This window comes from Xiphias gladius, chromosome 8, assembly GCF_016859285.1.
Source record: "Xiphias gladius isolate SHS-SW01 ecotype Sanya breed wild chromosome 8, ASM1685928v1, whole genome shotgun sequence".
In the NCBI taxonomy this organism is placed as follows: domain Eukaryota; kingdom Metazoa; phylum Chordata; class Actinopteri; order Istiophoriformes; family Xiphiidae; genus Xiphias; species Xiphias gladius.
This window is the reverse complement of record NC_053407.1, coordinates 5,709,234-5,734,856: the sequence shown is the minus strand read 5'-3', so window position 1 is coordinate 5,734,856 and position 25,623 is coordinate 5,709,234. Positions and strand designations below refer to the sequence as shown.

Here is a 25,623-nt window from a genome sequence, read left to right as displayed (position 1 = left end):
ATCACCGGGCCATCTCCTCTGTCCCCCAACCCAAGGATGGCAGAGCACAGGAAGAGGAAAGAACAGGATGACTGCCTTCAGAAGCAGGTTGCCCAGTTGGAGGAATGCAGGGTGGAACTGCATCAGAGAATACTTTCAAGACAATGATGTTCGAAGTTGACAAACTGTTTGAGATGCAGCAGCTGTAAAAATGAGCAATAACATAATTTAATCTTTTGTCATTTCCTGTTACTGTTTATACACTTACTGTAAATCTGAACAATAGTATAATTTATATTGTGAGTTTCTATTACTCTATACACTTATTTAAAATCTGAAAAATAGCATAATTTAATATTCTCATTTCCTGTTAAACACTTATTGTTAATATGAACAATTGCATAATAAAGGACAATTTTGGGTTGTTTGTACTTTACTCGAGTATTTACATTTGATATTGCTTTATACTTACACTCCACTACATTTCAGAGGGATATATTGTACTTGACACACCACTACATTTATTTGTCAGCTTTAGTTAGTTTGACTTAACCCAGGGGTGGTCAAACTACGGTCCGCAGGCCACATCTGGCCCGTTGATCTTTTTATTTTTTATTTATTTATACAGAATTGCCCAAATCAAATCAGAACATAATTATGAGTGCATTTATTTGACTTTGTCCTGTAATGCCTGGCGTTCCACCAGGTCGAGCATTAGGTGCAGTGATACATTGACTTGATTTTGCGGAGCCTGGGCTACACTCTGTTATTACTCTGCTACTGCTCTGAACCCATCTGCAACAATGAGTGGGCCAAAGAAAAGAATAGTCGACAGTGAGTGCCGAGTGTTTAATAAGGAATGGACAAATAAATACTTTTTCACTGAAGTCTGGTCAAAGGCTATATGTCTTATTTGCCAAGAAACCGTTGTGGTTTTAAGGGAATACAACATCAGCCATCACTTTTCCACCAAGCATGCCAATTATGCTAAAAACCAGTCAACGCGAGCACGGGCGGCTACCGCTCAGAGGTTGGCAGCTAGTTTGCAGGCTCAGCAAAACACCTTTATCCAGCAAACTGCCATCCTAGAATCAAGCACGAAGCAAGTTATTTGCTGGCATTCAAATTATCAAAGACCAGCAAACCTTTCTCCGAAGCGGAGTTTTTCAAAGAGTTCATGGTAGAGACAGCAGGTATCATGTGTCCTGAGAGCAAGAACAAATTTGAAAAAATTAGCTTATCACGCAGGACAGTGACCTGCCGTGTTGAGCTAATTCACGAAGACTTAGCTAGCAAGCTAAACAAAAAAGCAGTCATTGACATTATATTCCTTAGCACTGGACGAAAGTAATGACATAAAGGACACCGCTCAGCTTTTAATTTTTATCAGAGGGATTAATGACAATTTTGAGATTGCGGAGGAGTTTTTGGCCATGGAATCCCTAAAGGGGAAAACGCGGGGACAGGACTTGTATGACAGCGTATCGGGGGTAATCAAGAGGCACTTTGGAGTATGCTCGCCAACGTTACCACAGATGGATCGCCAAATCTGACAAGAAAAAACGTCGGGTTGCTCAAAAGAATCCAGGAGAGGGTGAAAGAGGACAACCCTGAGCATGAGGTAATTTTCTTACACTGCATAATCCACCAGGAAGCACTGTGTAAATCCGTATTGCAGCTTGACCACATAGTGAAGCCAGCTGTAGAACTCATTAAATTTATTCGAGCGAGGGGTCTTCAGCATCATCAGTTTATTAAGTTTTTTGAAGAAACTGACGCTAATCACAAGGATTTGCTTTACCATTCCAATGTCCGCTGGTTAATTTTGGGGTAAGTACGTCAACGAGTTTTGGAGCTCAAACAGGAGATTACCTCATTTTTGGAGCTACTTGAGAAAGCAGACGATTTTCCTGAGCTGAGTGACAGAGATTGGCTTTGTGATTTAGCTTTTGTCGTGGACATACTGACACACATGAATGAGCTGAACGTGAAGCTACAAGGGAAAGACGGGTTTGTGCATGAAATGTACACAAACAAAGCAAATGTCAAACAAGTCATTCGCTCATTTCCCCACACTGGCTAAGCTGAAAGAGGCCCCTCAACGTGAAAAAATACAGGAAATCACTGCATGGAGAATTCTGCTGTTGGTTCTCTGATTTTGGAGAAATTGACAAGTCACTTCAGCTTTTGTCATGTCCCTCCACACAAGACCCTGAAACGGCACCACAGGAGTTGCAGTTGGATCTGATTGATCTCCAATGTGACACCCTCTAAAGGAGTAGTTCAACTCTATTAGACTGGATGAGTTTTATGCTTCATTAAGTGCAGCCAAATTTCCAAACATCCAAAAATTGGCACAGAGGATGCTGGTGGTGTTTGGCTCTACGTATGTGTGTGAACAGACTTTTAGTGTGATGAACACAAACAAAGCCCCCCACAGATCCCAGTTGAGTGATGAACACCTCAGATCTGTTCTGAGAATTGCCACAACAAAACTAACACCAGACTTCAATGCACTGGCAAAAAAGGGTGATCAACAACACTGTTCCCAGTAAAAGTGAATCTAAGTATTAACACTGTAATGCCTTTTTTATGTTTATGTTTATGTATGCATCTGGTGCTGGCCCGGCCCGTCTGTCAAATTTTAAAAGTCAATGTGGCCCCTGAGCCAAAAAGTTTGCCCACCCCTGACATAACCCATTAAAGTTGCAATCTCGAAGAGTTCAGTCTTGGTTGATTTGACTACACCTGTAATTACTGGTGGTAACTGCAAATGTAGTTTAATACTACAGGTCACAGAATTCTTGGGGCAACAAAAGAAACTATTGTAATTTTAATTAAGAATTCAGGAAATAATTTGCATTTTTCCATCATTCTGTGTGCCAACTGTGACCTTATTTTATGCTGCACACGGCATGAGTCTGCGTCGGAGTCTACAGCAGGGCACATTGAAAGGAGTTCGTTACCTTGCTGAGAAGTTGGAGGTGTGCAGCCTGTCGCCTGCAGCTCTTCGTCTAAGAAGAGATGCATTTTTGATGAACGAAAGTGGTAGTACTAAGCTAAGTACTAAGTCCACTTTAATGTCCACAGTGGAATTTAATAATGTCCTTTTTTTTGGCTCTTCGGAATTTTTGATACACACAAACCAGATTCTTACAATTAAATTCAAAAAGAAAAATGATAATCTGTTACTTTTTTCTTGATCCATTATTGACTTTGTGCAGACCTGACAGAGAGTGTGTATGTATGTGTGTGTATTACGTGTGTATGCGTGCGTCTGTGTATATGTATGCATATCTTTGTGTGTGTGTATATATTATGTGTGTGTGTGTGTGTGTGTATGTGTGTGTGTGTATGTATGTATATGTATAGGGGTGTGTGTGTGTGCGTATGTGTGTGTGTAGGGGTGTGTGTGTGCGTATGTGTGTGTGTAGGGGTGTGTGTGTGTGTGTGTGTGTGTGTGTGTGTGTGTGTGTGTGTGTGTGTGTGTGTGTGTGTGTGTGTGTAGGGGTGCGTGTGTGTGTGTAGGGGTGCGTGTGTGTGTATAGGGGTGCGTGCGTGCGTATGAGTGTGTGTGCACTTGTGTGTATGCGCGTGCGTGCGTATATGTATGTGAGTGTGTGTATTATATATATTATATGTATGTGTGTGTATGTGTGTGTATATGTGTATGTATTAACAGTATGCAGTCCAAAAGGGTTTTAAAATGTATTTCCTCGTCTATTTCTCTGTGGCCAGACAAGAAAATAAAATTCACCCTCCTTTTGTTTCATTCGGTTCAGTTGTTGTATGCATCATCTCCCATGACTTGCTGCAGTAATTTCGGTAAAAGCAACTGTTCGGCATTTATTGGCTCCAACTCCAATATGATCCACTCAGTTTGTTTCCATTGTGAAGTGTACGAAGAAACTCAACAAGGTCGCATAGAAACCTTACGACCTATGAGCATTTTGGCAATGTAATTGCAGAGCAACACAGGAACACCAGCGTAGAAGTAACAATGCTCAGAACTGTGTAGGCCAATTGCGAAGGCTACGGCTTAGGCTCAGTGTTAATCGTATGCAGAAACATAAACTGACTACCTATAAACCTAAAACCATGTCTTAACCCTCAAACAGCCCTTTGAAGTTGTGAGGACCGGCCAAACTGTCCTCACATTGATGGTTTCAAACCAAAATTTGTCCACACAACCATAGAAAGACATTTACACACACTCACGCTCGTGTGCGCGCACACATACATGCACACTCAAGGAAGGGAAGTAGAGACCCTAAAGTTACATCCCCCTTGCTGAGGGAGAGACAGTAGGAGAGGAAAAAATAAACAGAAAGAAATTGCATTTTTCCGCGATTTGAATTTTTAGAATTCTTAGGGACTGTGCTTTCCCACTAGCCAAAGCAGTATAATCATTATATAGGTAAACCTTTATTTTCTTGTTGCTCCCTGATGTCTGACTTGCTGTATGACTGACGTCCAACAAATCCAGCATAAAATCCACCTAATACTAATCTGGGTTGAGTAAATCAGGAAATTATTCTTGGCAATGTGTGATTATCTTCCCACAGGGTTTTACGGTCTAAACTACACTACTGGGACTCTAAATGGAGTCCCCTGGCGAGGGAGAGGGAGCATGGGAAAAAGCCCACATCACATTCACAGACCAGCACAGGATTACCCTGTTTTTGACTGTAGGCAGCTCCGTGAAGACCAGAATCGAGGTCTTCATGTTTTCACTCTGAGTTCAGAAATTTGGAAAAAGGAAAAACTTGGATATCCTAGTATTGTCATCTCTAGCCATTTACAAAGATGGGGGAAATTGATATTTACCCTTTTATGGGCATCTACAAAGTTCTCCAAAGCTCTAAGTTATTTGGCCTTCTTTGCCAAACTAAATGTTTGAAATTGGCTGCATTTCCATAGTACATGCCAGTACCAAACATTCTTGTTGATTAACATTTTTTAAATAATTAATGGCTTGTTTGGTGAGATCCTGTTTGATGGCTGTGCGCGTATCTGTTTTTGGAGGGTTTTTTTGGTGACGTGTCACTTGTGCGTCCAGCAGCAGCTATCAGTTTGAACAATCATCAGTCAGAGATTGTGGCTGATAGAGCTTCGCTGAGCAGTAACAGCACTGTTGTATCACTGGGCCATGCCAGGACACACACTCGCACACTCATGCGTGCACATTGATCCCCCAAAAACATGCAGTGCTGTGCCAAGGCTCACTGCATTTCCACTATACACAGCAAAATGTATTTATAAACATAAGCCTGATGGTAGACATGTGCGCACACACACACACTGTGGTGAGCATTCAGTGCACCATCAGCAGGTTCTGGCCAGTCAATGTGTTTGTTCTGGGCCGTAGACATGTGCACGTGTGCTCATGTGCGCACACGCTGTAAAAACTATTGCTGTAGAATTTCCATAGGTCGTGGAAATTCTGGAGTATCATAGCATTTTGAGATGGGTAATCAAGACAGGGCAGACCAGAAAGTTGAGTGAATTCTTGGAAAAGCCAATACTTATCTGGGGAATTTACAGAGAGTTCTCTTCATAGGAATATACCATAAAACATACCAATATATTTTAGTTGTTCTGGAAGTTGCAAATCAAACTTTGCTGGTTAGGCCTTAATCCTTGAACCAAAAAACTACCAAGATACAAAAAAAAAATTGTTTGTAGTCATGTAGTTTTACATCAGCCATGTTTGGAACCTCCAGTGAAAATATATTATGAAATTTCATGTTTAGTTGTATCATATTTTAAGTTAAAACAAACTCTCCTGTGCAATAGATTGTACTGTCTGTGTCAGGTGAGAATGTTTGAGTTGTGTGTGTGTGTGTGTGTGTGAGAGAGAGTAAATGTGGCTCTCCTTGCTGTGACGGATTTATTGTTCACAAAAAGCCATCAGGGTTCTGTGGTGGTGTGAAGCTGTGTGTGAAATCACACTTTGCCTGGGATGTTCGGTGATAAAGGAAGCATTCTATGGAAGCCAGATGGGAATTTAATACATTCAGATAGATAAATAAATAGATATATAGATAGATGGACAGATACGGTTGTTTTTTTATTTTTTATTTTTTTAAATAACTTGATTTTATTGTTACTGTCCATGTAAACATTGGGAGATTAATTGATTACAATTATCTTCTCAATAATTGCCAAAAAATAATGTTTTCATTGGTTTGATGCAGGCTGTAGTCATAAGATTTACATTATGGACTGAGAAATTTCAATCTGTCTCTTCAGTTCAAATAAGAAAATTGAAGACATGAGGCTTGGAGGATACTAGGTTAAGCACACATTTACTCATAAGTGCTGTGTCTTAGGCCACATTCAGTAAGGAAATTTTCTTAAGCAATGCAGCGATTTAAAAACTCTTTCATTATAAAGTGAATCTTCAGTGCATGACATTATTTCTTAGTTGTGCTAAAATTTGCTGACAAATATTAATGATCTCTGACCCGCCTGTCCATGTTTTTGGCTTATTTACTGCATCTGCCTTGGGCCTGTGAAGTGCTCAAACCATGTCAGTTTGGTAGAGCAGTAAAGGTTGAAGTGCAGGAATTAAACATGCTGTATTAGATGACGAAGTCAAAGTCTCAGAGTATAACATAGGTTTACTTGTTGTAGATAACTTAGAGCATGATTTTGTTTTTCAATAGTCATATGCTGGTTTGGGCTACCATTAAACCACTGTTTTTTTAAATATCAGTCAGTCGATAATATTGGCCATGATGCTTTTTCTTCTGCTTAACTGGAAAAAAAAAACATGTTCATATTCTTTTATCTCTTCATGGTATTACCTGACCATATAGCCACAAACTGTCTGCTAATAGCACCTGAAACCTGAAGTTACTGAACTCAAGGTCAGCCTTAAAAAACTCAAATCAGTCAACCAGTAGTACCTAAATGTAACTTGACTCTAATAAGCTGCTGATGTAAAGTTCAAAATTATACATGCTTAGAGTGCATCAGCATAACTAAAGGCTGTATTTTCAGTAATTGGGTAAAAAGAATTAAATTACATTCAAGATAATTATTTTTGTTTTCAGCCAAGTGGTTGTGATATAAGCCATTGTCTATCTTTTCTCTCTCCCACCTTTCCTCCTCATTTTATCATTCATCTACTCCCGCACTTTACCATGTCTTCTCTCCCATTCTTCCCACAATACTTGAGTTTGTTTTTTAATTTTCTTGCTAATTTTCTCCTTTCCCCTCTCCCATCCTCTGCCTCTGTGTTTCCTCTCACTCTCTACTCAGATCCGGTACATCTCTCAAACTCAGGGCTTGCCTGCCGAGCAGCTGCTAAACAAGGGGACCAAGACCTGTCGTTTCTTCTCCAAAGAGTCAGACTCTCCCTATGCCTCCTGGAGACTAAAAGTACTTACACACAAATCACACAAACATAAAGACATATAACAAGCATGCTATATGCAAACATGTTATAGACTTGCAGACACATTGAACACATCCTCCTGTCACCGATCATCACTAGTGCCGGTGGTGGTGGGGACACAGATAAACTGGAAAGATGAAATTTGAACTGAAAAAAAGCACAAGACTGCGCAGCCTCACAGTCAGAAAATTTTTTTAAGTGGCACTGCATTCCCAATAGGGAGCAGCTGTATAAGCTTTTCAAGACAGGACAAAGCTTACACACCCTGAAGAAAGCTCAAGGAAATGTGAAACTGTTGAAACTACCTAGAAAAGCTGACTACAAATAAATTTTAGATGAGTTTAACCTAATATTTATCTGTACATGTACTTCCCGGTGAAACCCCAACTGCCCAACATTTTGACCACACAGATTTGTATGGGAACATAAATACTTTGCTCCCACTACCTGTATTTATTTTATCTAATACTGTGACTAATCCAAAGGTATGGTTCAACAAACAGACATGTTTAAACAAAAGTCTTTACATACTCCACCTCCATACTTTAAATACTCACCTTGATACTTGTGTTCTTCCTCCAGACGACAGAAGAGCATGAGAAAGAGACAGGACTTAAATCCAAAGAGGCCAGAAAATACATCTTCAGCTGTCTGGATGACATAGCACATGTGAGTACAACCAGAGTTCAGTTCATGTTTAGGGCTACAGATATACTAACCATCTTCAAAATTCAAATGCAAACCATGCTTAACAAAAAGGAGATGTAAGAGCTATCCAAAAATTTCAGGCCAAGTTTAGGCACTATTGTGATTTAAAAAAAATGGTCGCTTCATGATTAGGTCTCAAAGAGACATATTGAAACCTAGTGGCTTTGCTGCAAAACACTCAATTTTCTTAATTGATTACGACATGAACTGTTGCTCTCTGTGGTTCACATAGGCAGTGTTTTCTCTTTTTGTGCCTCACTACTTTCATCCATCAGGTGAACTTGGTATTGAGTCCTGATAACAGTGACGTGCAAGCAGAAAAGGCAGACAGGAGGGAGTTTGTGTCTCTGCTGAAGAGTATGCTGTTGATCGATGCTGAGGACAGGACTGTTCCCTCCAGTGTCCTCAATCACCCCTTCCTCAATATGACTCATCTGCTGGACTACCCACATAGTAACCAGTAAGGTTGCCATAGCTGACACTGACACAAATTGTGTTGGCTTGCACATTCTTGTTTTTTTCTGTTTTGTTTTTTTTTTTCTGTAGTAACAAACAATGTACAAAGGAAAGGCATAAATACATTATGGGTGAGTGTAGTCTGAACTCCAGTCATACATTTCCCTCCTCACTCAACAACAACTTCTCTGGTCTCCTCCAGTGTGCAGTCATCTTTCCGCATCATGGACATGTGCCACAGCCAGCCCACCAATGCAGTTTTTGACGCTCTCAACCAGAACACCATTCATTTCTCAAGACCCTCTGTAGCCCCCACTGCCTCCTCTGGCCTCCCTCTGGGCTACAGCAACATAGCAGTCCACACTCAGGTCAGATACTGGAGTTGTCTGTGTGTTTGCCACTAGTACTTTTTTTGTCTTCCTGCACCAGGGCATGTTTTACTTCCATTTTAGTCAGTGCATCAGTAATCTTTAATATCAGTGTTACCAAAGACACCACAGTGAGTTCTTTTAAAAATACTAGTAGTGTCATTGAGCGTTTTAAAGTTATTACATGTCATTCAATATGGCAGTGGATAGATTATTTCAGTTAAAATTATGCCACTACACATTCCCTTGTTGACACCCCATTTTTTCAGGACAGAGAACACAAATAAATTACTATAAATATGTCCAATCTTTGGTAACATAATGTTTTTATGACCTGATTCTGTACTATTGACCTAATGTCGCCCTCTTCTGGAGAAAAGGTGCTATAACATACCATCTCAAAATAATGGTCTTTGGCAGTGTCACATGTGACACAACACTGTCATTGTGCTCAAGAGTTACTCCTAATCTTCTTGCCATGTCTTTACTTTGTTTTTGTCTCTCTTCTTTGTGCTTCACTTCATTTCTTATAACTCCATCTTATGACTACTGTTATCGCATTTCCCCTTTGTCCTCTGTATTCTCTTTCTGCATGCCACCTCATCTCTTTTTATTCCATTCTGCTGTCTTCGCATCACTTCCTCCCTTCTAATGCAGGCTATAACCCAGTCAGCTCCCTCAGTGTTGCATCCAGGGATAGCTCTAACAACTGGGAATGGTCAGTTTGGGTGCAGTGACTCGTTCCCACCTGCTCTTCTTCTTTGTCCTCCCACCATGCAAGGTATTCAGACTGCACCAAAGATTTCATATTTAAAATGTTTTACGGAAAGATTTGGAAGACATCAACCAATCTGTTAAAATATAAAGTGCCTTACTGTAAATGAGTGGTGGTATACCTTCACCAAGATGCTCTTAAATTTAATCATGGCCTTTTTCAGCTATACAAATGACATATGGCTTGTTTTAACTTTTTTAAATTAAAAAAAAATTTCTTTTAAAGGTAACCTTAATCAACCAGCAGGGTATTCTGTTCCCATGGTAACTCAGGCCCCTCCTATACAGCCCCTTCCAGTGAGGCCTGGTGTAATAGCTCAGGTAAGACACAAATTCAGACATGGGTTTCTCTAGATGTTTTGTAACACTGTGCTGAGGCCCACAACATATCTCCTTCTTTCTAACAGTATTTTGCAGGACACCACACAAACTGTTATCCTGCATGTGCATGCAACAGTGACAATAAGTAGAAATTTTTTGAGATGCAGTGACAGAGGCACTTTAAAGCCAAACTTTGGACCAATAGGGACTGTGTAGTGTAGGAAGGTCTATCTCCACTACACAGTCCTAGTCTGGGATGCTGTTGCCACTCTGCCGATGTATCCCTGAGCAAGATTTAGAATCCCCAACACATCTTCCGACCCCGGTGTCAGGCCCAGGTTTGGGAGATCTGGTAGAGATCATACTGACGGAGCTCATGGGATGATCACACATCATCCCTTATTTTCCTACTCTCTCCCTGTAGCAGGCCTGGTCAAGCCGGGGGCAGCAGCTCCTTGTCCCAGCAGCCTGGCAGCAGATGACTCCAGTGGGTCCTCCTCCCTCTCACCCCCCTCCACCACCGCCATCCTCCCTAGCCAACGACACCACAGTGGGCCCACAAAGGATCAGCGACTGGGGGTGAGTTACCAAACTCTTGAGATATGCAAACTAGGGAAATTCCCTATTTCAATACTTCCACTAGTCAAAAATGTTTTTTGTTGCATTCAGTGTGTATACATCCACTAAAGTAACTGGGTTACTGCTAGCTCTCTGCTGTAACATGATTTAATGTAAACAAAAAAATGGCTATAACAGCTGGACTCCTGCTGGAGAAACACATCACAGTTTCTGATCCATGTAACCTTAACCAGGTTTCTAACAGGGTTTTTCCATTTGCACATGTGCATGAAGAGGAATCTGTACATCACATATAAAGTATTGTTTGTGATGTGATTTTATAATTCTTGTTATGAATTGTTAGTTTTGTTTGCTTTCATCAGAGTATAGAATATAATGTATTGATATCACAGATTTTTACTCAAAGTATGTGGAATTATGTTTCTCTACCACCATGTTTTACTTTTTATTTTATTTAACAGGAAAGTGCTTCCCCACAGCAACCACTACAGTTCAGTGATTCAACAGCCTCTCCTGACTAATCAGATGCCAGCCCTCTCTGCCCATCAGCCAATCAACATTGGTATAGCTCATGTTGTGTGGCCCCAGCCAGCCAATAAAAGGAACAGACACAGTCACAACAGGTGAGATTCTGCATCTTAGTCACGTCTTTAAAGTTAAACAGCTCTGCCATTTTATTTATATTTAAAATATCAACTGTTGTGCTAAAAGGAACGTGTCCTACTCCAGTAACATCCACATATCAGTGTGTCGGACCCCAAAGATGGCTGATGTTGTTGGACAGGCAGTGCAAGGAAGGGAGCAGCCTCAGAGGGAGGTGCCTCTGGTGGAAACCAGGCAACTGGAAGTTCAAAACATCAATGAGGTAAAAGATGATGCGGAAGAGGAAGTGAGATGTTTCAAAGAGGTGGTGCCAAATGGTAACAGACAGCGGGACCTGTCCATTCAACAACAGCGAGATGTGGCAGTTCTGATGGGTGACACACCAAGCCCTGCTCCCAGTGTGATCAGTATTCGCAGTGACCTGAGTGACGGAGAGGATGAAGATGAAGACCCCCAGAGGTGCCGTCTGAGCGAGTGAGTAACAAAGACAATTTATATTGATTATAATCAATCTGTTAGATTGATTATAATCAGTATCTGTTAGTTTTCAGTAGCCGAATGTGCCTTTGTAACAGGCAGTGTCTGCTTTAAGAAAAATCTGGAATACAGATTGTGAACTTGGTTTGAGCTTTAAAAACGCTAACCTACACTTTTCTTCCCGTAGGTGTAAAGAGGAGTGTGTGTGTGAGGCATGCAGAGACACCAGTGTGTCCATGGAGAGAGTGTGTTCCCTCAGCAGCCCTGACAGCAGCCTCAGCACCAATTCTTTTGCCTCCAACTCACTTCAGTCCAGCCCCTCTGTCTCACCATGCAAGAGGCACAACAGGTAGTCATTTGTGGATGTGTATCCCTGTGTCCAAGTAACAAAGAGAAATAAACTCTAGTTCCAGTCAGTTTTTTTCTCTTTCTGTATTCAGCATATCTGAGGATGACGGCCATGAGAGTGGTTGTGACACAGTGGAAGGTTCCCCCACGTCCGACACATCAACCTCCCCACATGGCAATAGCCAATACCGTTACCTTGACAACAGTAACCACAGCAACCGCCCACGTTTGGCTTCTGTGGTAGCACCACTGCCTTCCCCTGCTGTGCAGGGAAGGAGTCCCCGTGGTGTCAGGACAATGGTGGTTCCACCAATGAGAGTGCAGATAAGCAACAGTCAGCGAAGAGAGGAGCGTGTCCACAGAACGAGTCAGTAGAAATATTTATTTTCCAAGAAATTCATGTGCATGTGTGTACCTTATGAACTCTAATGCTTATACTTGTTTATTGATTAGCTCTTATTTATCTTATATAGCGTACTGACATTTAAGGAATGTGTTGTATTGAATTTTAACCTTTTACTGTTTGTGCACTAACACTCAGAGAATTTTAGTGCCTTAAATGTGCCACCTCTTGCAACCTTGCATGTGGTCTGTCACCTATGCTTTGGCAGTGTCTGCTTTGCAGGTCATATGGAAGCACTAGGGGCTTACTGCCCCCTAGTTGGTCATAGAGGCTTTAGCAGGTGATCAAGAGACACCAACAAAGAAATGGCCACTGCAGTCTAATACCTCAGAGATGCATCCATAGCAGGCAATGCTCACATTTCCTGTGATTTATTCTTTTATGGCTTTCCCTTGATCAAAGCAGCAGCTTTCTTCAAGGAAAGTTTCCAAGGATGAAAGAGAAAAATCTATGGACAGCAGAGCAAGTGTGGTCGTTCCTCACCTTTTACCCATGCACAGTTAAGATATACAGTGTTTTTTAAATATGTGTACATCGTTAGAAATTTGTCAACCTCTAGTGAAAACTTCAGTGAACCAGTTATATTAATATTGTTATATTAACCAAATTAACAAAAGTTAAATTAACTTTTGTTAATTTGGATGCTTGGCAAAAAGAGTAAAGTGATGGAGGCTGTCCTCATCTGAATCACTATGGCTAATGGTGGATTTTGAGCATTCAGTGAAATCATCCAGTATTTTTCCTTGTTAATCCCATAACCCCAACCCTTCAAAAGAATATCTAAATAACTGCTTAAGTATCTAAAAGCCCTTTTTATATTATCGGAGCGGATATTCAGCATTTTTACGATTATCAGAATCTTTTTTTTTTCCTTTTAAATCTGATTGCAGATAAAATTATTAACTAATTAATTTTAAAATATGCTCTGATGCAGCTGCTTCTCTCTGTGTAGTCACCACTCTGTGGTCTTGAGCAATGTCCCGCCCACAGCAGTATCTGATTGGTTACATGTCATGAGTAATAAGTTATCAACACTGAAGGCTGCAGGCAAAGACAAGCACAGAGAAACGTGTTTGCCAAAATACACACAGCAAGAGAGAGCAGGAGAGTGAGAGGGAGAAAGAGAAGCCATCGCTAACTGCCAAGCTAAAGTAAGTAGCAGATCTGAATAGCGTATAAACAGCAGTGGGATTAGTGAGAGAGTCTCTAAAAGAAGGAGAGAGCTATGTGTGCTTGAGCAGAACTAGTGCAAGTTTAAATTATCAATACAACGGGTAATTATCCGCTAACACTAATAAAATGTGATATATAATGATACATGAGAAAACTATTAAAATAAAGAACATCTTTATGCTACCAGCATTGGTAGCATGCATTGGTATTTTTCCCAGGTGAAAACCGCACTGAAAGCAGCCAATAAATTCCATACAACTGATAAGTACAAATATACACTCAGTTGGCAGTTTATTAGGTAAACCTAATTTAAACTAATGCAGTCTAATACAATAAATAAATGCATTAAATCCTCTATTCATGAAGGTTATACTATAAAATTTTTATTAAAATTGTTTTAGAGAGTAAGGGAATCAACTGTATGATCATTTTGAAGAATGTAGTGTGTGGTGCTGTTAAGTGGGGTGGAAAAAATAAAAGAAACACCTGGACACCACAGCAGGTGTCCATAGACTTTATTTAGCAGTAGTTTTACATTGTAGTTCGTGTTGTTCTTAATTTTGACACCAAGATTTTATTTTATTTTACTGCTAATGGATATCGGTTCATAATATCGGTTATCTGTCTCCTGACTACTAATAATTGGTATTAGAATCGGCCCTGAAAAACCTTATTAGTCGACCCCGAACTAATTTTCTTGTCGATTAAACAGAAATTTGAAATTACACTAAAATTAGTCCAAAAGTAAGAAAACACTCAGAAAACTGTTAAAATTGAGCACAATTGAATCGATAAGGTTATAAATTTTCTGAAAAAAAAAAATTGCTTGTATTTAAGAGACATTTGAATCTTCAGTAATATATTTTAAATCCCTCTGAAATGTGTGGCACTTTGCAACGTTCAGTATGAACATCTGAGATCAGTTTCACTTATCTGTTCTCCCCAGATTTGAACTTGTAATCGTTGAATGAATATAAAACTGATGCAGATCAGAGTACAAGGATCAACTTGGCTGTTCCGAGTGACAACACTCCCCTTTTTTCTCTTTCACAAACTTTATGGATGTTATTGTCTACTTTTATGGTGCAGTGTTAGTAGATTCCCAGCAGTTTAAATGTGAAAGACATGTTTGAACCTTTAATAGAAGCAGAAATTAAAGTTATCATCATTACTCTAGACCACTAATTCAGACATTTCATCTGAAGCAAGTGATTTTCTTGTGTTCATTGGGGTCACAGCTCTGCTTTTAAATGGCACCTAATCCACACAGACGGTAATCCAGAAGGTGTGCAGTAGAAGTGGTCCTTCTTTGGTCGGTGTGTAGATGATCCAGTGCAAGTCTGTTGAATGGTTGAAACATGGCAACACCATCACGTTAAACCGTTTTATTTGTTGGGTTTTATCTAATGTTGCATTAACCTTTAATGCATACTTTTTAATGCAACTATCCTATTGTGTAAGGCCTCACATCTAACCTGTAATTTTTAAATATTGATTAATCTGTAACAAGCCTTTCTTTGTAATAATTCAACTATTAAGCTTGAGCGTTTCCGGTTATTCTCTCCCTTCTACTTAAAATGAGTAAACTTTTGTTTAGTCAACTTCATATTTTGTGCCAATGCTGTTTTGTTAGACTTAATTACTATTATATCTTCAGGTTTGCCTGCTTTTGCTTAGAATGAAAATTTTGTTTGTTAAAAATTTTTCTACTGTGCATTGCATCGACCTCTCAGAAATTTTCAGTTTCGCTGCAGTTTGGTGCTACAAATTAATTAACTTTTATCAGAATTCAGGAGAACGATTTAAAGTGATAAAGATGATAAAGTGAAAATATGTTTATTATTTTTTTTTAATTTATTAAAAATTAGTCAAAAGTCACAATTGAGCACAATTGAATCAATAAGCTGAACATAGTCCGAAAAAACATTGCATGTATTAAAGAAACATTTGAAACTGTTAATTATACTCTTAAGTAACTTATTTTAAATGCCTCTGAAATGTATGGCACTTTGCGCCATGCAGTATGAACATCGCACATTATCCAACATGGCCACAAAAAGGTGCCCTCCTGACATGCTGGGGTAAGCGTATTGTGTCATTTCTGGATTGCTGGCATTTGTGTGACTGGTAGCAAGTTTTGTTGCTCTGCCTATACCCAGTTCATTTTGCTAATTTCTTCATTACAGCGGTGAATTGCCCGCTGTACATTTAAACCTACAATAGTTCTGCTAAAGCACTCTTTCTACTTGATTACACGCTATTCAGATCTGCTAGTTACTTTAGCTTAGCAGTTAGCGATAGCTTCTCTCTCTCCCTCTCTCTACTGCCCTCTCTTGCTAGGTGTGTCTTCTGTTTATTACAACTCTGCCTCCTGCCTCCTTTAGCGATAATAGTACATGTAATAAATGTGAATTTGAATTAATTGGAAGCAAGGCTCCGCATCATGGAAACCAATCATTAGCTGCTGTAGTTAGCTAGTCCCCAGTAGCCGGTGTGAGCCGACCCAGCGCAGCTCCCAATCTCCCCGGCAGCTTCTGAGCAGGGTGGAGCAGGGCAGCTGGGTGACTGTCCGTCACAAGAAGTGTAGCCCTAAGCAAAAGCCCATATTTCACCACCAACTAGTTCAGGTTTCAAACAGATACTTGCCACTCAGCGACAGCACACCTGCTGAGAAACCAACGCTAGGCATTGGCAGCTCTATTTTGAGAAATGTGAAGAGACACCAGTGACCATAGTCAGATGTATTCCTTGGGCCATAACAGGCAATGTTAAATCCTATTTGAAACTCCTGGCTAAGGATAAAAGTAAATACAGTAAGATTGTTATTCATGTCAGTGTTAATGACACCTGATTACGCCAGTCAGAGGTCACAAAAATGAATGTTGAGTTGGTGTGTACATATGCAAATTCAATTTTGAACTCCATAGTTTTTTGCTAGGCCCCTGCGTAACCTGACCAGTGATGACATGCATAGCAGCATGTCGTCATTCACCTGCTGGCTGTCGAGGTGGTGTCCAGCAAGCAACGTGGGCTTTGTCGATTATTGGCGGACTTTCTGGGGAAAACCTGGTCTGATTAGGAGAGACAGCATACATCCCATGGTGGATGGAGCTGCTCTCATATCTAGAATTCTGACTGAGTTTATTAGTAGACCAAAACCATGACAACCCAAAAATGAGACAAGGAGGCAGAGTTGCAGTCTTCCATGCTTCTCTGTGCATCCATTACAGCAGTCACCAAACCAAAACCCCATAGTTTTAATTAACTCAAAAAATAAACAAGAGGAGTTGTACTCAAAAACTTAATAAAAATTAAGACCACCACTGCAAAAGTACAACAAAATAGGAGAATTAAATGTGGACTCTTAAACACTTGATTGCTCTTATCTAAAGCTGTATTAGTAAACGATCTAATATCAGATTATCATATTGATTTATTTAGTCTTACTGAAACATGTCATGATGAGTATGTTAGGCTAAATTAATCCACTCCCCCCGTCATATTACAAACTCACATTCCCCGAGGCACTGGCCGAGGAGGTGGAATTGCAGCCATTTTCTACTCAAGCCTATTAATCAACTCTAAACCTAAACTCAATTATAACTCATTCGAAAGCCTGGTTCTTAGTCTCTCACATCCAACCTAGAAAACATTAAATCCACTTCTATTTATTATAGTGTACTGTGCTCCTTTATATCAAGTTTAGTCCTAAGCACAGATAAAGTAATTTATATAAAGTGATTTTAATATTCATGTTGACGTCAACAATGATAGCCTTGGCACTAGGTTTATCTCATTATTTGACTCAATTGGATTTGCTCAGAGTGTGAATAAACCTACTCACTGTTTTAACCACACCCTTGACCTTGTTCTGACTTGTGGCGTCGAAATTGAGCATTTAATAGTCTTTCCACAGAATCCTCTTTCGTCAGACCATTATTTAATAACTTTTAAATTCCTGTTACTGGAGTACGCAGCATCAAGCAAAAATGTCTTTACTAGATTTCTGTTTGATAGTGCTGTAAGTGAAGAATTAGGGATTGATTCTATCTGCACTTAATTCACTGCCATGTCACAATATAACAGAGGACTCCTATGCTAACTTTAGTCCCTCCCAAATTGATCATTTTGTTGATAGTGCTGTTGGCTCAATGAGAATGACACTCCACTCTATAGTCCCTCTAAAAAAGAAGATAATAAAACAAATTGTGTTAACTCCATGGTTTAACTCCCAAACCTGCCTATTAAAGCAAACATATAAATGAAACAATATGGCGTTCTACTAAACCGGAGAGATCCTGCTTAGCCTGGCATGATAGTCTTAAAATATATAGGAAGGCCCTCTTTAATACCAGTAGCTCTATTGAGCTATGTTTTCCTATAGCTTTTAATAGTGACAACTTCATGAGCTTCTTTAATGATTAAATTCTAACTATTAGAGACCAAATTCACCACCACGTACCCTTAACCAGCACTGATTTATCTTCAAACACGGGAAACTTAGAAACAGCTGTAAAACCTGATATATATTTAGACTGTTTTTCTCCCATTGACCATCAACAACTATCTTCAAAGATTTCTTCATCTCAACCATCAACCTGTCTCTTAGATCCCATCCCTTTAGGCTGCTTAAGGAAGATTTACCCTTAGATATAATCAATCTGTCTTTATTAAAAGGCTATGTACCACAGTCATTTAAAGTAGCTTTAATTAAACCTCTTCTTAAAAAGCCTACTCTAGATCCAGATGTTTTAGCCAACTATAGAACCATATCTAACCTTCCCTTTCTCTCGAAGATACTTGAGAAAGCTGTCGCCCATCAGTTGTGTGACTTTCTACATAATAGTTTATTAGAGGATTTTCAGTCAGGATTTAGAGAGCATCATGGCACAGACACGGCACTGGTGAAAGTTACAAACGATCTTCTAATTGCATCAGAAAAAATGACTTTCTCCATACTTGTCTTGTTAAATCTTAGTGCTGCATTTGACACTGTTGACCATCACATCCTATTACAGAGACTGGAACATTTAATTGGCATTGAAGGAACTGCTCTAAATTGGTTTAAGTCGTATCAGTTTGTGCACGTGAACGATAAATCCTCTTTATAATCAAAAGTTAGCCACGGAGTTCCACAAGGCTCTGTGTGTAGACCAGTTCTATTCACCTCATATGTGCTTCTTTTAGGCAATGTTATTAGGAAACAATCCATAACCATTCATTGTTATGCAGATGATACCCATTTGTACTTGTCAGCGAAGCGTGATAAAACCAATCAGTTAGCTAAACTTCAAGCACGCCTTAGGGACATATAGGCCTGGATTACCAGCAACTTTCTGCTGTTAAACTCAAAAGACTGAAGTTATTGTACTTGTCCCCAAATACCTCAAACACGTCATCTAATGATATACTTGCTCTAAATGGCATTACCCTGGCCTCCAGCACCACCGTTAGTAATCTCAGTTAACTTTGATAAGGATTTGTCCTTTAACTCAAACATAAAACAAACTACATTTTTTTCACCTACATTACATTGCAAAATTCAAGCACATACGGTCTAAAAAAAAAAAAAAAAAAAAAATGCAGAAACACTAGTCCATGCTTTTGTTACTTCTAGGCTGGATTATTGCAACTCCTTATTATCAGGCTGTCCCAACAAATCTGTAAATACTCATTGGCTCCCCTATAAAATCCAGAATAGAATTTAAAATCCTCCTCTTCACCAAATCCTTTAATGGTCCGGCACCTTCATATCTTAAAGAGTTCATATTACCGTTTTACCCCACTAGCGATCATAGAAGGCAGGCTTACTTGTGGTTCCCAGAATCTACAAAAGTAGAATGGGGGGCAGAGCCTTCAGCTATCAGTCCTCTCTACTGTGGAACCATCTTCCAGTTTGGGTCCGGGAGGAAGACACCCTCTCCACGTTTAAGAGTACGCTTGAAACCTTCCTTTTTGATAAAGCTTATAGTTACGTCTGGCTCAGGCCTGGCTTGAATCATCCCGTAGTTATGCTGCTATAGGCCTAGACTGCTGGGGGACTTGATGCACCAGGCTCATCTTTCCTCCTCTCCCTCTCCATCTGTACGAATTCATATCCCATCACTGCTTGTTACTAAATTGGCTTCTTCTCTCTCCTGTAGTTTTGTGCTTTCTCGTCTCTGTCCTCTCTCCTCCTGTTGCTTTCTGCAGGTATGTCACCTCTAGAGCTGCAAAGTCTGGATCTGCTCAACACCCACTGCTTCAATTATTATTATTATTATTATTATTATTATTATTATTATATTTAGTTGATTACGTAAAGGTATAACAAAGATGTATAACAATAATGAGACTAATAATAAAGCTAATAATTAGAATAATAGTAATAATAATCATAATAATTGAAGCAGTGGGTGTTGAGCAGTATCATGGGGGCAGTAGGTGGTTTGCAGACACAGATCCAGACTCTCTAGCACCAGGGGCAGAAATACCTGCAGAAAGTGACAGGAGGAGAGAGGAGAGAGACAAGAAAGTTCTATGGAGTTTAAGTCTGGGCTTTGGCTGGGCAACTCAAGGACAGTCATTGACATGTCACAAAGCCACTCCCGTGTTTTTTTGGCTGTATAATTTGTATTCATCCTTCCCTCAATTTTGACCAGTCTCCCTGTCAGTGCTGCTGAGGAGCACCCCATAGCATGATGCTACAACCACCATGCTTCACCGTAGGGACGGTATTACCCAAGTGTTAAACAGTGCCTGGTGTGCACTGCCCAAAGAGTTCAATTTTGGTCTCAATAGACCAGAGGATTTTTCCTCATGCTTTCAACCCTCAAAACACCCTTTGCGAGCTTGGATTTTGCCTTTTACTCAAAGTGGCTTCCATCTAGCCACTCTACCGCAAAGGCCTGATGGCTGGAGTGCTGCTGAGGTTGTCCTTCTGGCAGGTTCTCCCATCTCTGCACAGGACTTCTGAAGCTCTGTTAGACTGACCATTGGGTTCTTTGTCACATCCCAAACCAAGGTCCTTCTTGCCCGGTTACTCAGCTTAGCCAGACGGACAATGCTAGAGCCATGGTGTTTCCTCCACCTTCCGTTTCACAATTACTGAGGCCACTGTGCTACTTGGAACACTCATGGTTTTATACCCCTGTCCTTATCTATGCCTCGCCACAATTTTATTGCAAAGATCAGAGAGTTCCTTGGACTTCATGGTCTGGTTTTTGTCCTGACATGCTATGTGAATTGTAGGACATTTATATACACAGGGGTGTGTCTTTTTGAACTATGATCAATCAGTTGGCCACAGGTGGACTCCAATCAAATTCTAGACACATCTCAAGGACAATTAAAGCAAAGAGGATACACCTGACCACATTTTGGTGTGCCACAGCAAAGGGTCTCAATGCTTTTGTAAATGAAAGATTTTGATTTTGTTTTTGATTTTTAGTAAATTTGCAAAAAAAAAAACAAAAAAAAAGTTTTCACTTTGTCATTATGGGTTGTTGACTGTAGGTCGATGCACAAAAATGGCAATTTTATCCAATTACAATTAAATCTACACGCAAAGTGTTCAAAAAGTGAAGAGGTCTGAATACTTTCTGAAGATACTGTATGCAGTATGTCATTATGTCTCTATTTTCTCTCTCATATGCATGCTTGTTTTTTGTGTGAAGTGTTGATAGTTGTTGCTCTGTGTCACTGTTAAGTCCTGCAGGTCATGCAATGACTAAACCTGCCATCTGTTTTTGCTCTGAATATCTCTTCCCCTGACACACTTCTTTTCTTTTCTCCGTCCCAGTCTCAGAGTCGTGGTCCCGGTCCAAAGGGCGCTGCAGTCTCGTAGGACAACAGAGCACTCCCTCCTCTGTCCCCCTCCTCCCATCCGCCCCCCTCCTGTCCCGGCAGCAGAAGGCAACGGGACCGCACCAGCCCCCACTGGCCTTTGGACAGGTCAGTTTGGTTATTTTCTTTTCTCTGTTTAACATATGGGGGACTCTGCTGGAGCTGAATCTTTCAAAATCTATTAGGGACCATTAAAGGGATGAAAGTTTTATGACGGGAAGAGGAAACTGATTCAAAATGATTCAGCAGAAATTACTCCTTTTTGTGTTTTTTTGTCTACACTTTTGATGCCTGGATCAAATCTTGTTTCCTTTTTCAAAGACCAGGCCGTGACTTTAAAGGAATAGTTCAACATTTTTGGAGACCTCGTTATTCACTTTCTCACAGAGTTAGGTGAGAAGATTGAAACGACTCTCATGCCTGTGTGGTAAATATGAAGTTAGAGCCAGTAGCAAGTTAGCTTAGCTTAGCCTAAAGACTTGGAAGCAAGGTGAAACGACAGACCTGGTTCTGTCCAAAGGTAACAATTCGCCTATCAGCACCTAAATCTCACTTATAACACGTTACTTCATACAAATTTGTTTAATTTCAAGAAAACCTACGTGTAAAAACAAGTTCTCATTTTAAAAAATAATTTTGTTATTTTTATACTTTGTTGGTAATAAGTGAGATTTAGATGCGTTGGTAGGTCAATTCGTTACGTTTGTTGACAGCCAGGATAGCTGATTCCCTGTTTTCAGTTTGCTCAAGCTTCATATTGAACGGACACACATGAGAATCAGTTTTCTAATGTAACTTTTAGCAAGAGAGCGAATAAGTGTATTTCCCAAAATGTTGACCTATTCCTTTAACAAGCTGTTCTGAACTTGGTTCTTTAACAGATTGTCAATGTGTTTGTTTATTCAATCTCTCTCTCTCTCTCAGATGCAGCCGTATGGTTCAAACCAAAGCAACAAAGAGTGGAACGGCAACTATGGGCCGCTACGACCGCACGCCTACATTCCCCCTACTGTCCACACACACACCTTCACACACTTGCCACACAGCAGCCCCAAGCACACTTCGGCCGCCCCGCATACACACACCCAGGTACTGCCCACACACACCCTGCTGTCTTATCCTCCCAGCGGCCCCCTCACTACCGCCCACCACCCCCACCCCATCCTGCCCTCTCGCCCTCCTCCTCCCCCTCTACTCCAGCACAGCTATGGTCTCTCCCACCCCCAAGGAGGTGCTATAGTTCACCAGGTGACCCTGGGTATCAGCACCCACCCCCACCACCCTGGACATCCCACTCCCCTCCCACACAGGCTCCTCCCCTCCCCGACCATCCATCCACACCACCAGCCCAGCTACGCCCACCATCCCCACCAGTTCAAACCTCCCTTTCCCCCTCCGCCACCCCCTCCTCACCCTTACATGGCCTCCCCCGCTGCCTACACAGGCTTCCCTCTGAGCCCCACCAAGCTCAGCCACCACCCCCAGTTCTCTTATATCTGAGGACCAGGTTGGGGCTGCAGCAGGGGCAGCAGCCCTTTCTGGTGAGAAGGGGCAATGGAAAATGGACTGGGGCTGCGACCTGGGCAGGTAGAGCTAGCAGCAGAGCACCATACGGACACTTGTGATGAAGAAGATGAGGAAGACTAAAATATAGTTAACAAGAGGAGGATTGATAACAATGTATCATAAGGTATTAAGAAAGAAAGAAAGACAAAAGCAACAATGCTGAAGATAATGTTTTATGGTGTTTTGAAGACAAAGAAATTCACAGCCTCTCTAATCTGGAGGTTTAAGTGAAAAGTCAAGAGTAACTTCAGTTCTGAAAGACTTCCTGCGAAATCATGTCAGCCAACGAAGGAAACAATGAGTGATTAAAAGTGCAAAGCTTTATTAAATAGCATTACAAGAGTCAATTAATTCACAAATGATGATGACAAGGAAATTTTAATTAAGAATGTGTCCTTTGCACATTACCTTCTGACATTTATTTTTGAGTAGTGTTCAGAGACTATGAACTAATTAGAGACTGTATTTCATTTGTTGTCATTGCTGTCACATTGCTCAGCCTCCCCTTCCCTTTATCTTTGTTGCCTAGTAGCATGTGCTAGCCGGTCAGATCTGTTTGTTAAGCCATCCCAGTCTGTATTAACCAGGATCAAATGCTCCTGTCTTTGTTTCAGACAGACTTTGCTGCTGCCATCTCCTAGTGCCTTAAAACCAGAGTCTATGGTGTTACTTCAGGAGCTTAGAGATTGTAAATTTAAATGGGCTTGCAGCACTCTGATTACGATGGGCTTATTGGATAAATGTTAGGATATGCTTGTGGCTATGTTTTAATATTGGCAAATGTTGGACTTCAGTATGTTTTCTCACTCAGAGTATGGATTTACTTTAGCTAGAGGCTGCAAATTTAGGGCTTTGACTAGATGAGCTTTTTATGTACATAAAGAGCGATTTGATATTTTCATAATCATTTTCTATTCACTAAAGTACTTAATTCATAACAGTATTGTCACTGTTTACTGTAACTGCAATACAATCTAGATAGCTCCTGGGTTGCTGTGTTTTTATTATTTTTATTTAGGTTAGACATGCAGTACTACATTTTATGTTTTAGATTTCGGGAGTGGCATAGATTAAGAAAAATAAGATTGTTTTATGTTTTTACTTTTAAATGCTTGTCAGTGTTTGAAATAACCTATCATCTTACAGTATCATTGCTGGGCTATTGAGTGTTAGAGGTGTATTGGTAATTGTTTAAAATTTTTTGGTGAGATGAACATTTTGTCCATGTATTCAAGCCTATAGTCAGTTATGATACATTCCTTCAGGGTGGATGCATAGCCTTGATTTTTTTTTTTTTTTTGATTACCAGTGTGTAGTAGAGCTGTGTCTTTACCTGTTGTCATATCAATTGGTGTTTCACTCAAATCGGCACCAAAGACTGTTCATTAATCATTTCTGAGGCATGGTCGATAATATTTCTCCTTTTCACCTCCAGCATGCTGTTGCAGTTATCAAGTTGGAATATATTGTGAGATTCTATTTTAAAAATGAGGTTGAGGTTTTATTTTTCTTAGCTATGTTTGGCTAATTATATTTGGAATGTATAGATAATAAGCTGCTATGTACTGATTATCTGCCACTTCGTAGCTGTGAATTTAGAGGATTAATCTCATTCTAGCCTGCATTCTCTCATTTGTATTGTAGTTCTGATGACTAGATACAATAGAGGAGGGTTTTATTTTGATCATAGAGTATATTGAATGCTATTCCTATATGCTAGTGCCTCTGTTTATTGGCTTTGTTGTTTTGAAGTGATTGTAAACTGCTGTAATGGAAGTTATTAGTTGTTTTTTTTTATTCTGTTGCTTTTTTTGTTTGTGTGTGTGTGTGCGTGTGTGTGTGTGTGTGTGTGTGTGTGTGTGTGTGTGTGTGTGTGTGTGTGTGTGTGTGTGTGTATTTAGCATCAGTATTTCAAATGTAGGCTGGGTTCACTCTTGGATTCTGTAACCGGTGTGTCGTTAATGTATTATTGATTTTCTAGTTTTTCTTCTGATGACATTGCTTTTATTTCCGTTATCGGACTGTATTAAGAAACTCTTCGTACTGTACAACTACTGCCTTTCTTCAAACAAGTGGCTGACAGATGACGTCTTGCATTCATATCAAAGCAGTCGGAAATTTGTTGACTAATTCCTTCTAAGGGGATCAGCTCCTATTTTCACATCACTAAACCCCAAAGTTGTTTTTTTTTGGTTAAGATGAGGTCTGAAAACAATCTCTTTTCTGCAGAATCCCAAGAAAGGAGACGTCAGGGAATGTTTTATTTTGCTCAACAAGAACACTGTGCAGTACTCAAAAAACATAGGGCCTGAATATACACAAATACGGAGCTTTATTCTAACCCCATGAATGTATTTGTGGAGTTCAAGACATTTGGTTTTGGTTTGCAAATGAGTTATTTGTTGCATTTCGGATAGCTACACAGCATTTTCTCACATTTGTAATGGGATATAGTACTTGTATGCAGCTATTACCATTGGTAGGTATCACCATATGTTTCAGTCAGGGGTACTTTCAAAATGCTTTATCCATCAATCATAATCAAAGTTTAGGTCCAAAGTTGTCCAATCCTCATCTACTCATTGTACTACATTGTTATGGTTTTTTTATGTTCCTTAAGTAATGGGTTTATTTTTTGTATT

General features: G+C 40.1%; 1 protein-coding gene across 1 annotated transcript in view; it reads left to right on the top strand.

Annotated features, from left to right (window-relative positions):
- LOC120792829 (homeodomain-interacting protein kinase 3-like) overlaps positions 1-24,805 on the top strand; it is a 40,067-nt gene extending 15,262 nt beyond the window's left edge. The window contains exons 5-17 of the mRNA XM_040132197.1: positions 7,246-7,365; positions 7,964-8,050; positions 8,365-8,549; positions 8,748-8,913; positions 9,571-9,694; positions 9,914-10,008; positions 10,433-10,587; positions 11,049-11,210; positions 11,299-11,664; positions 11,855-12,016; positions 12,108-12,382; positions 21,372-21,523; positions 22,340-24,805. Coding sequence (XP_039988131.1) covers positions 7,246-7,365; positions 7,964-8,050; positions 8,365-8,549; positions 8,748-8,913; positions 9,571-9,694; positions 9,914-10,008; positions 10,433-10,587; positions 11,049-11,210; positions 11,299-11,664; positions 11,855-12,016; positions 12,108-12,382; positions 21,372-21,523; positions 22,340-22,915 — 2,625 coding nt within the window. The 3' untranslated portion in view covers positions 22,916-24,805. The remainder of the gene's footprint in view (positions 1-7,245; positions 7,366-7,963; positions 8,051-8,364; positions 8,550-8,747; positions 8,914-9,570; positions 9,695-9,913; positions 10,009-10,432; positions 10,588-11,048; positions 11,211-11,298; positions 11,665-11,854; positions 12,017-12,107; positions 12,383-21,371; positions 21,524-22,339) is intronic.
- The last annotated feature ends 818 nt before the right edge of the window (positions 24,806-25,623 follow it).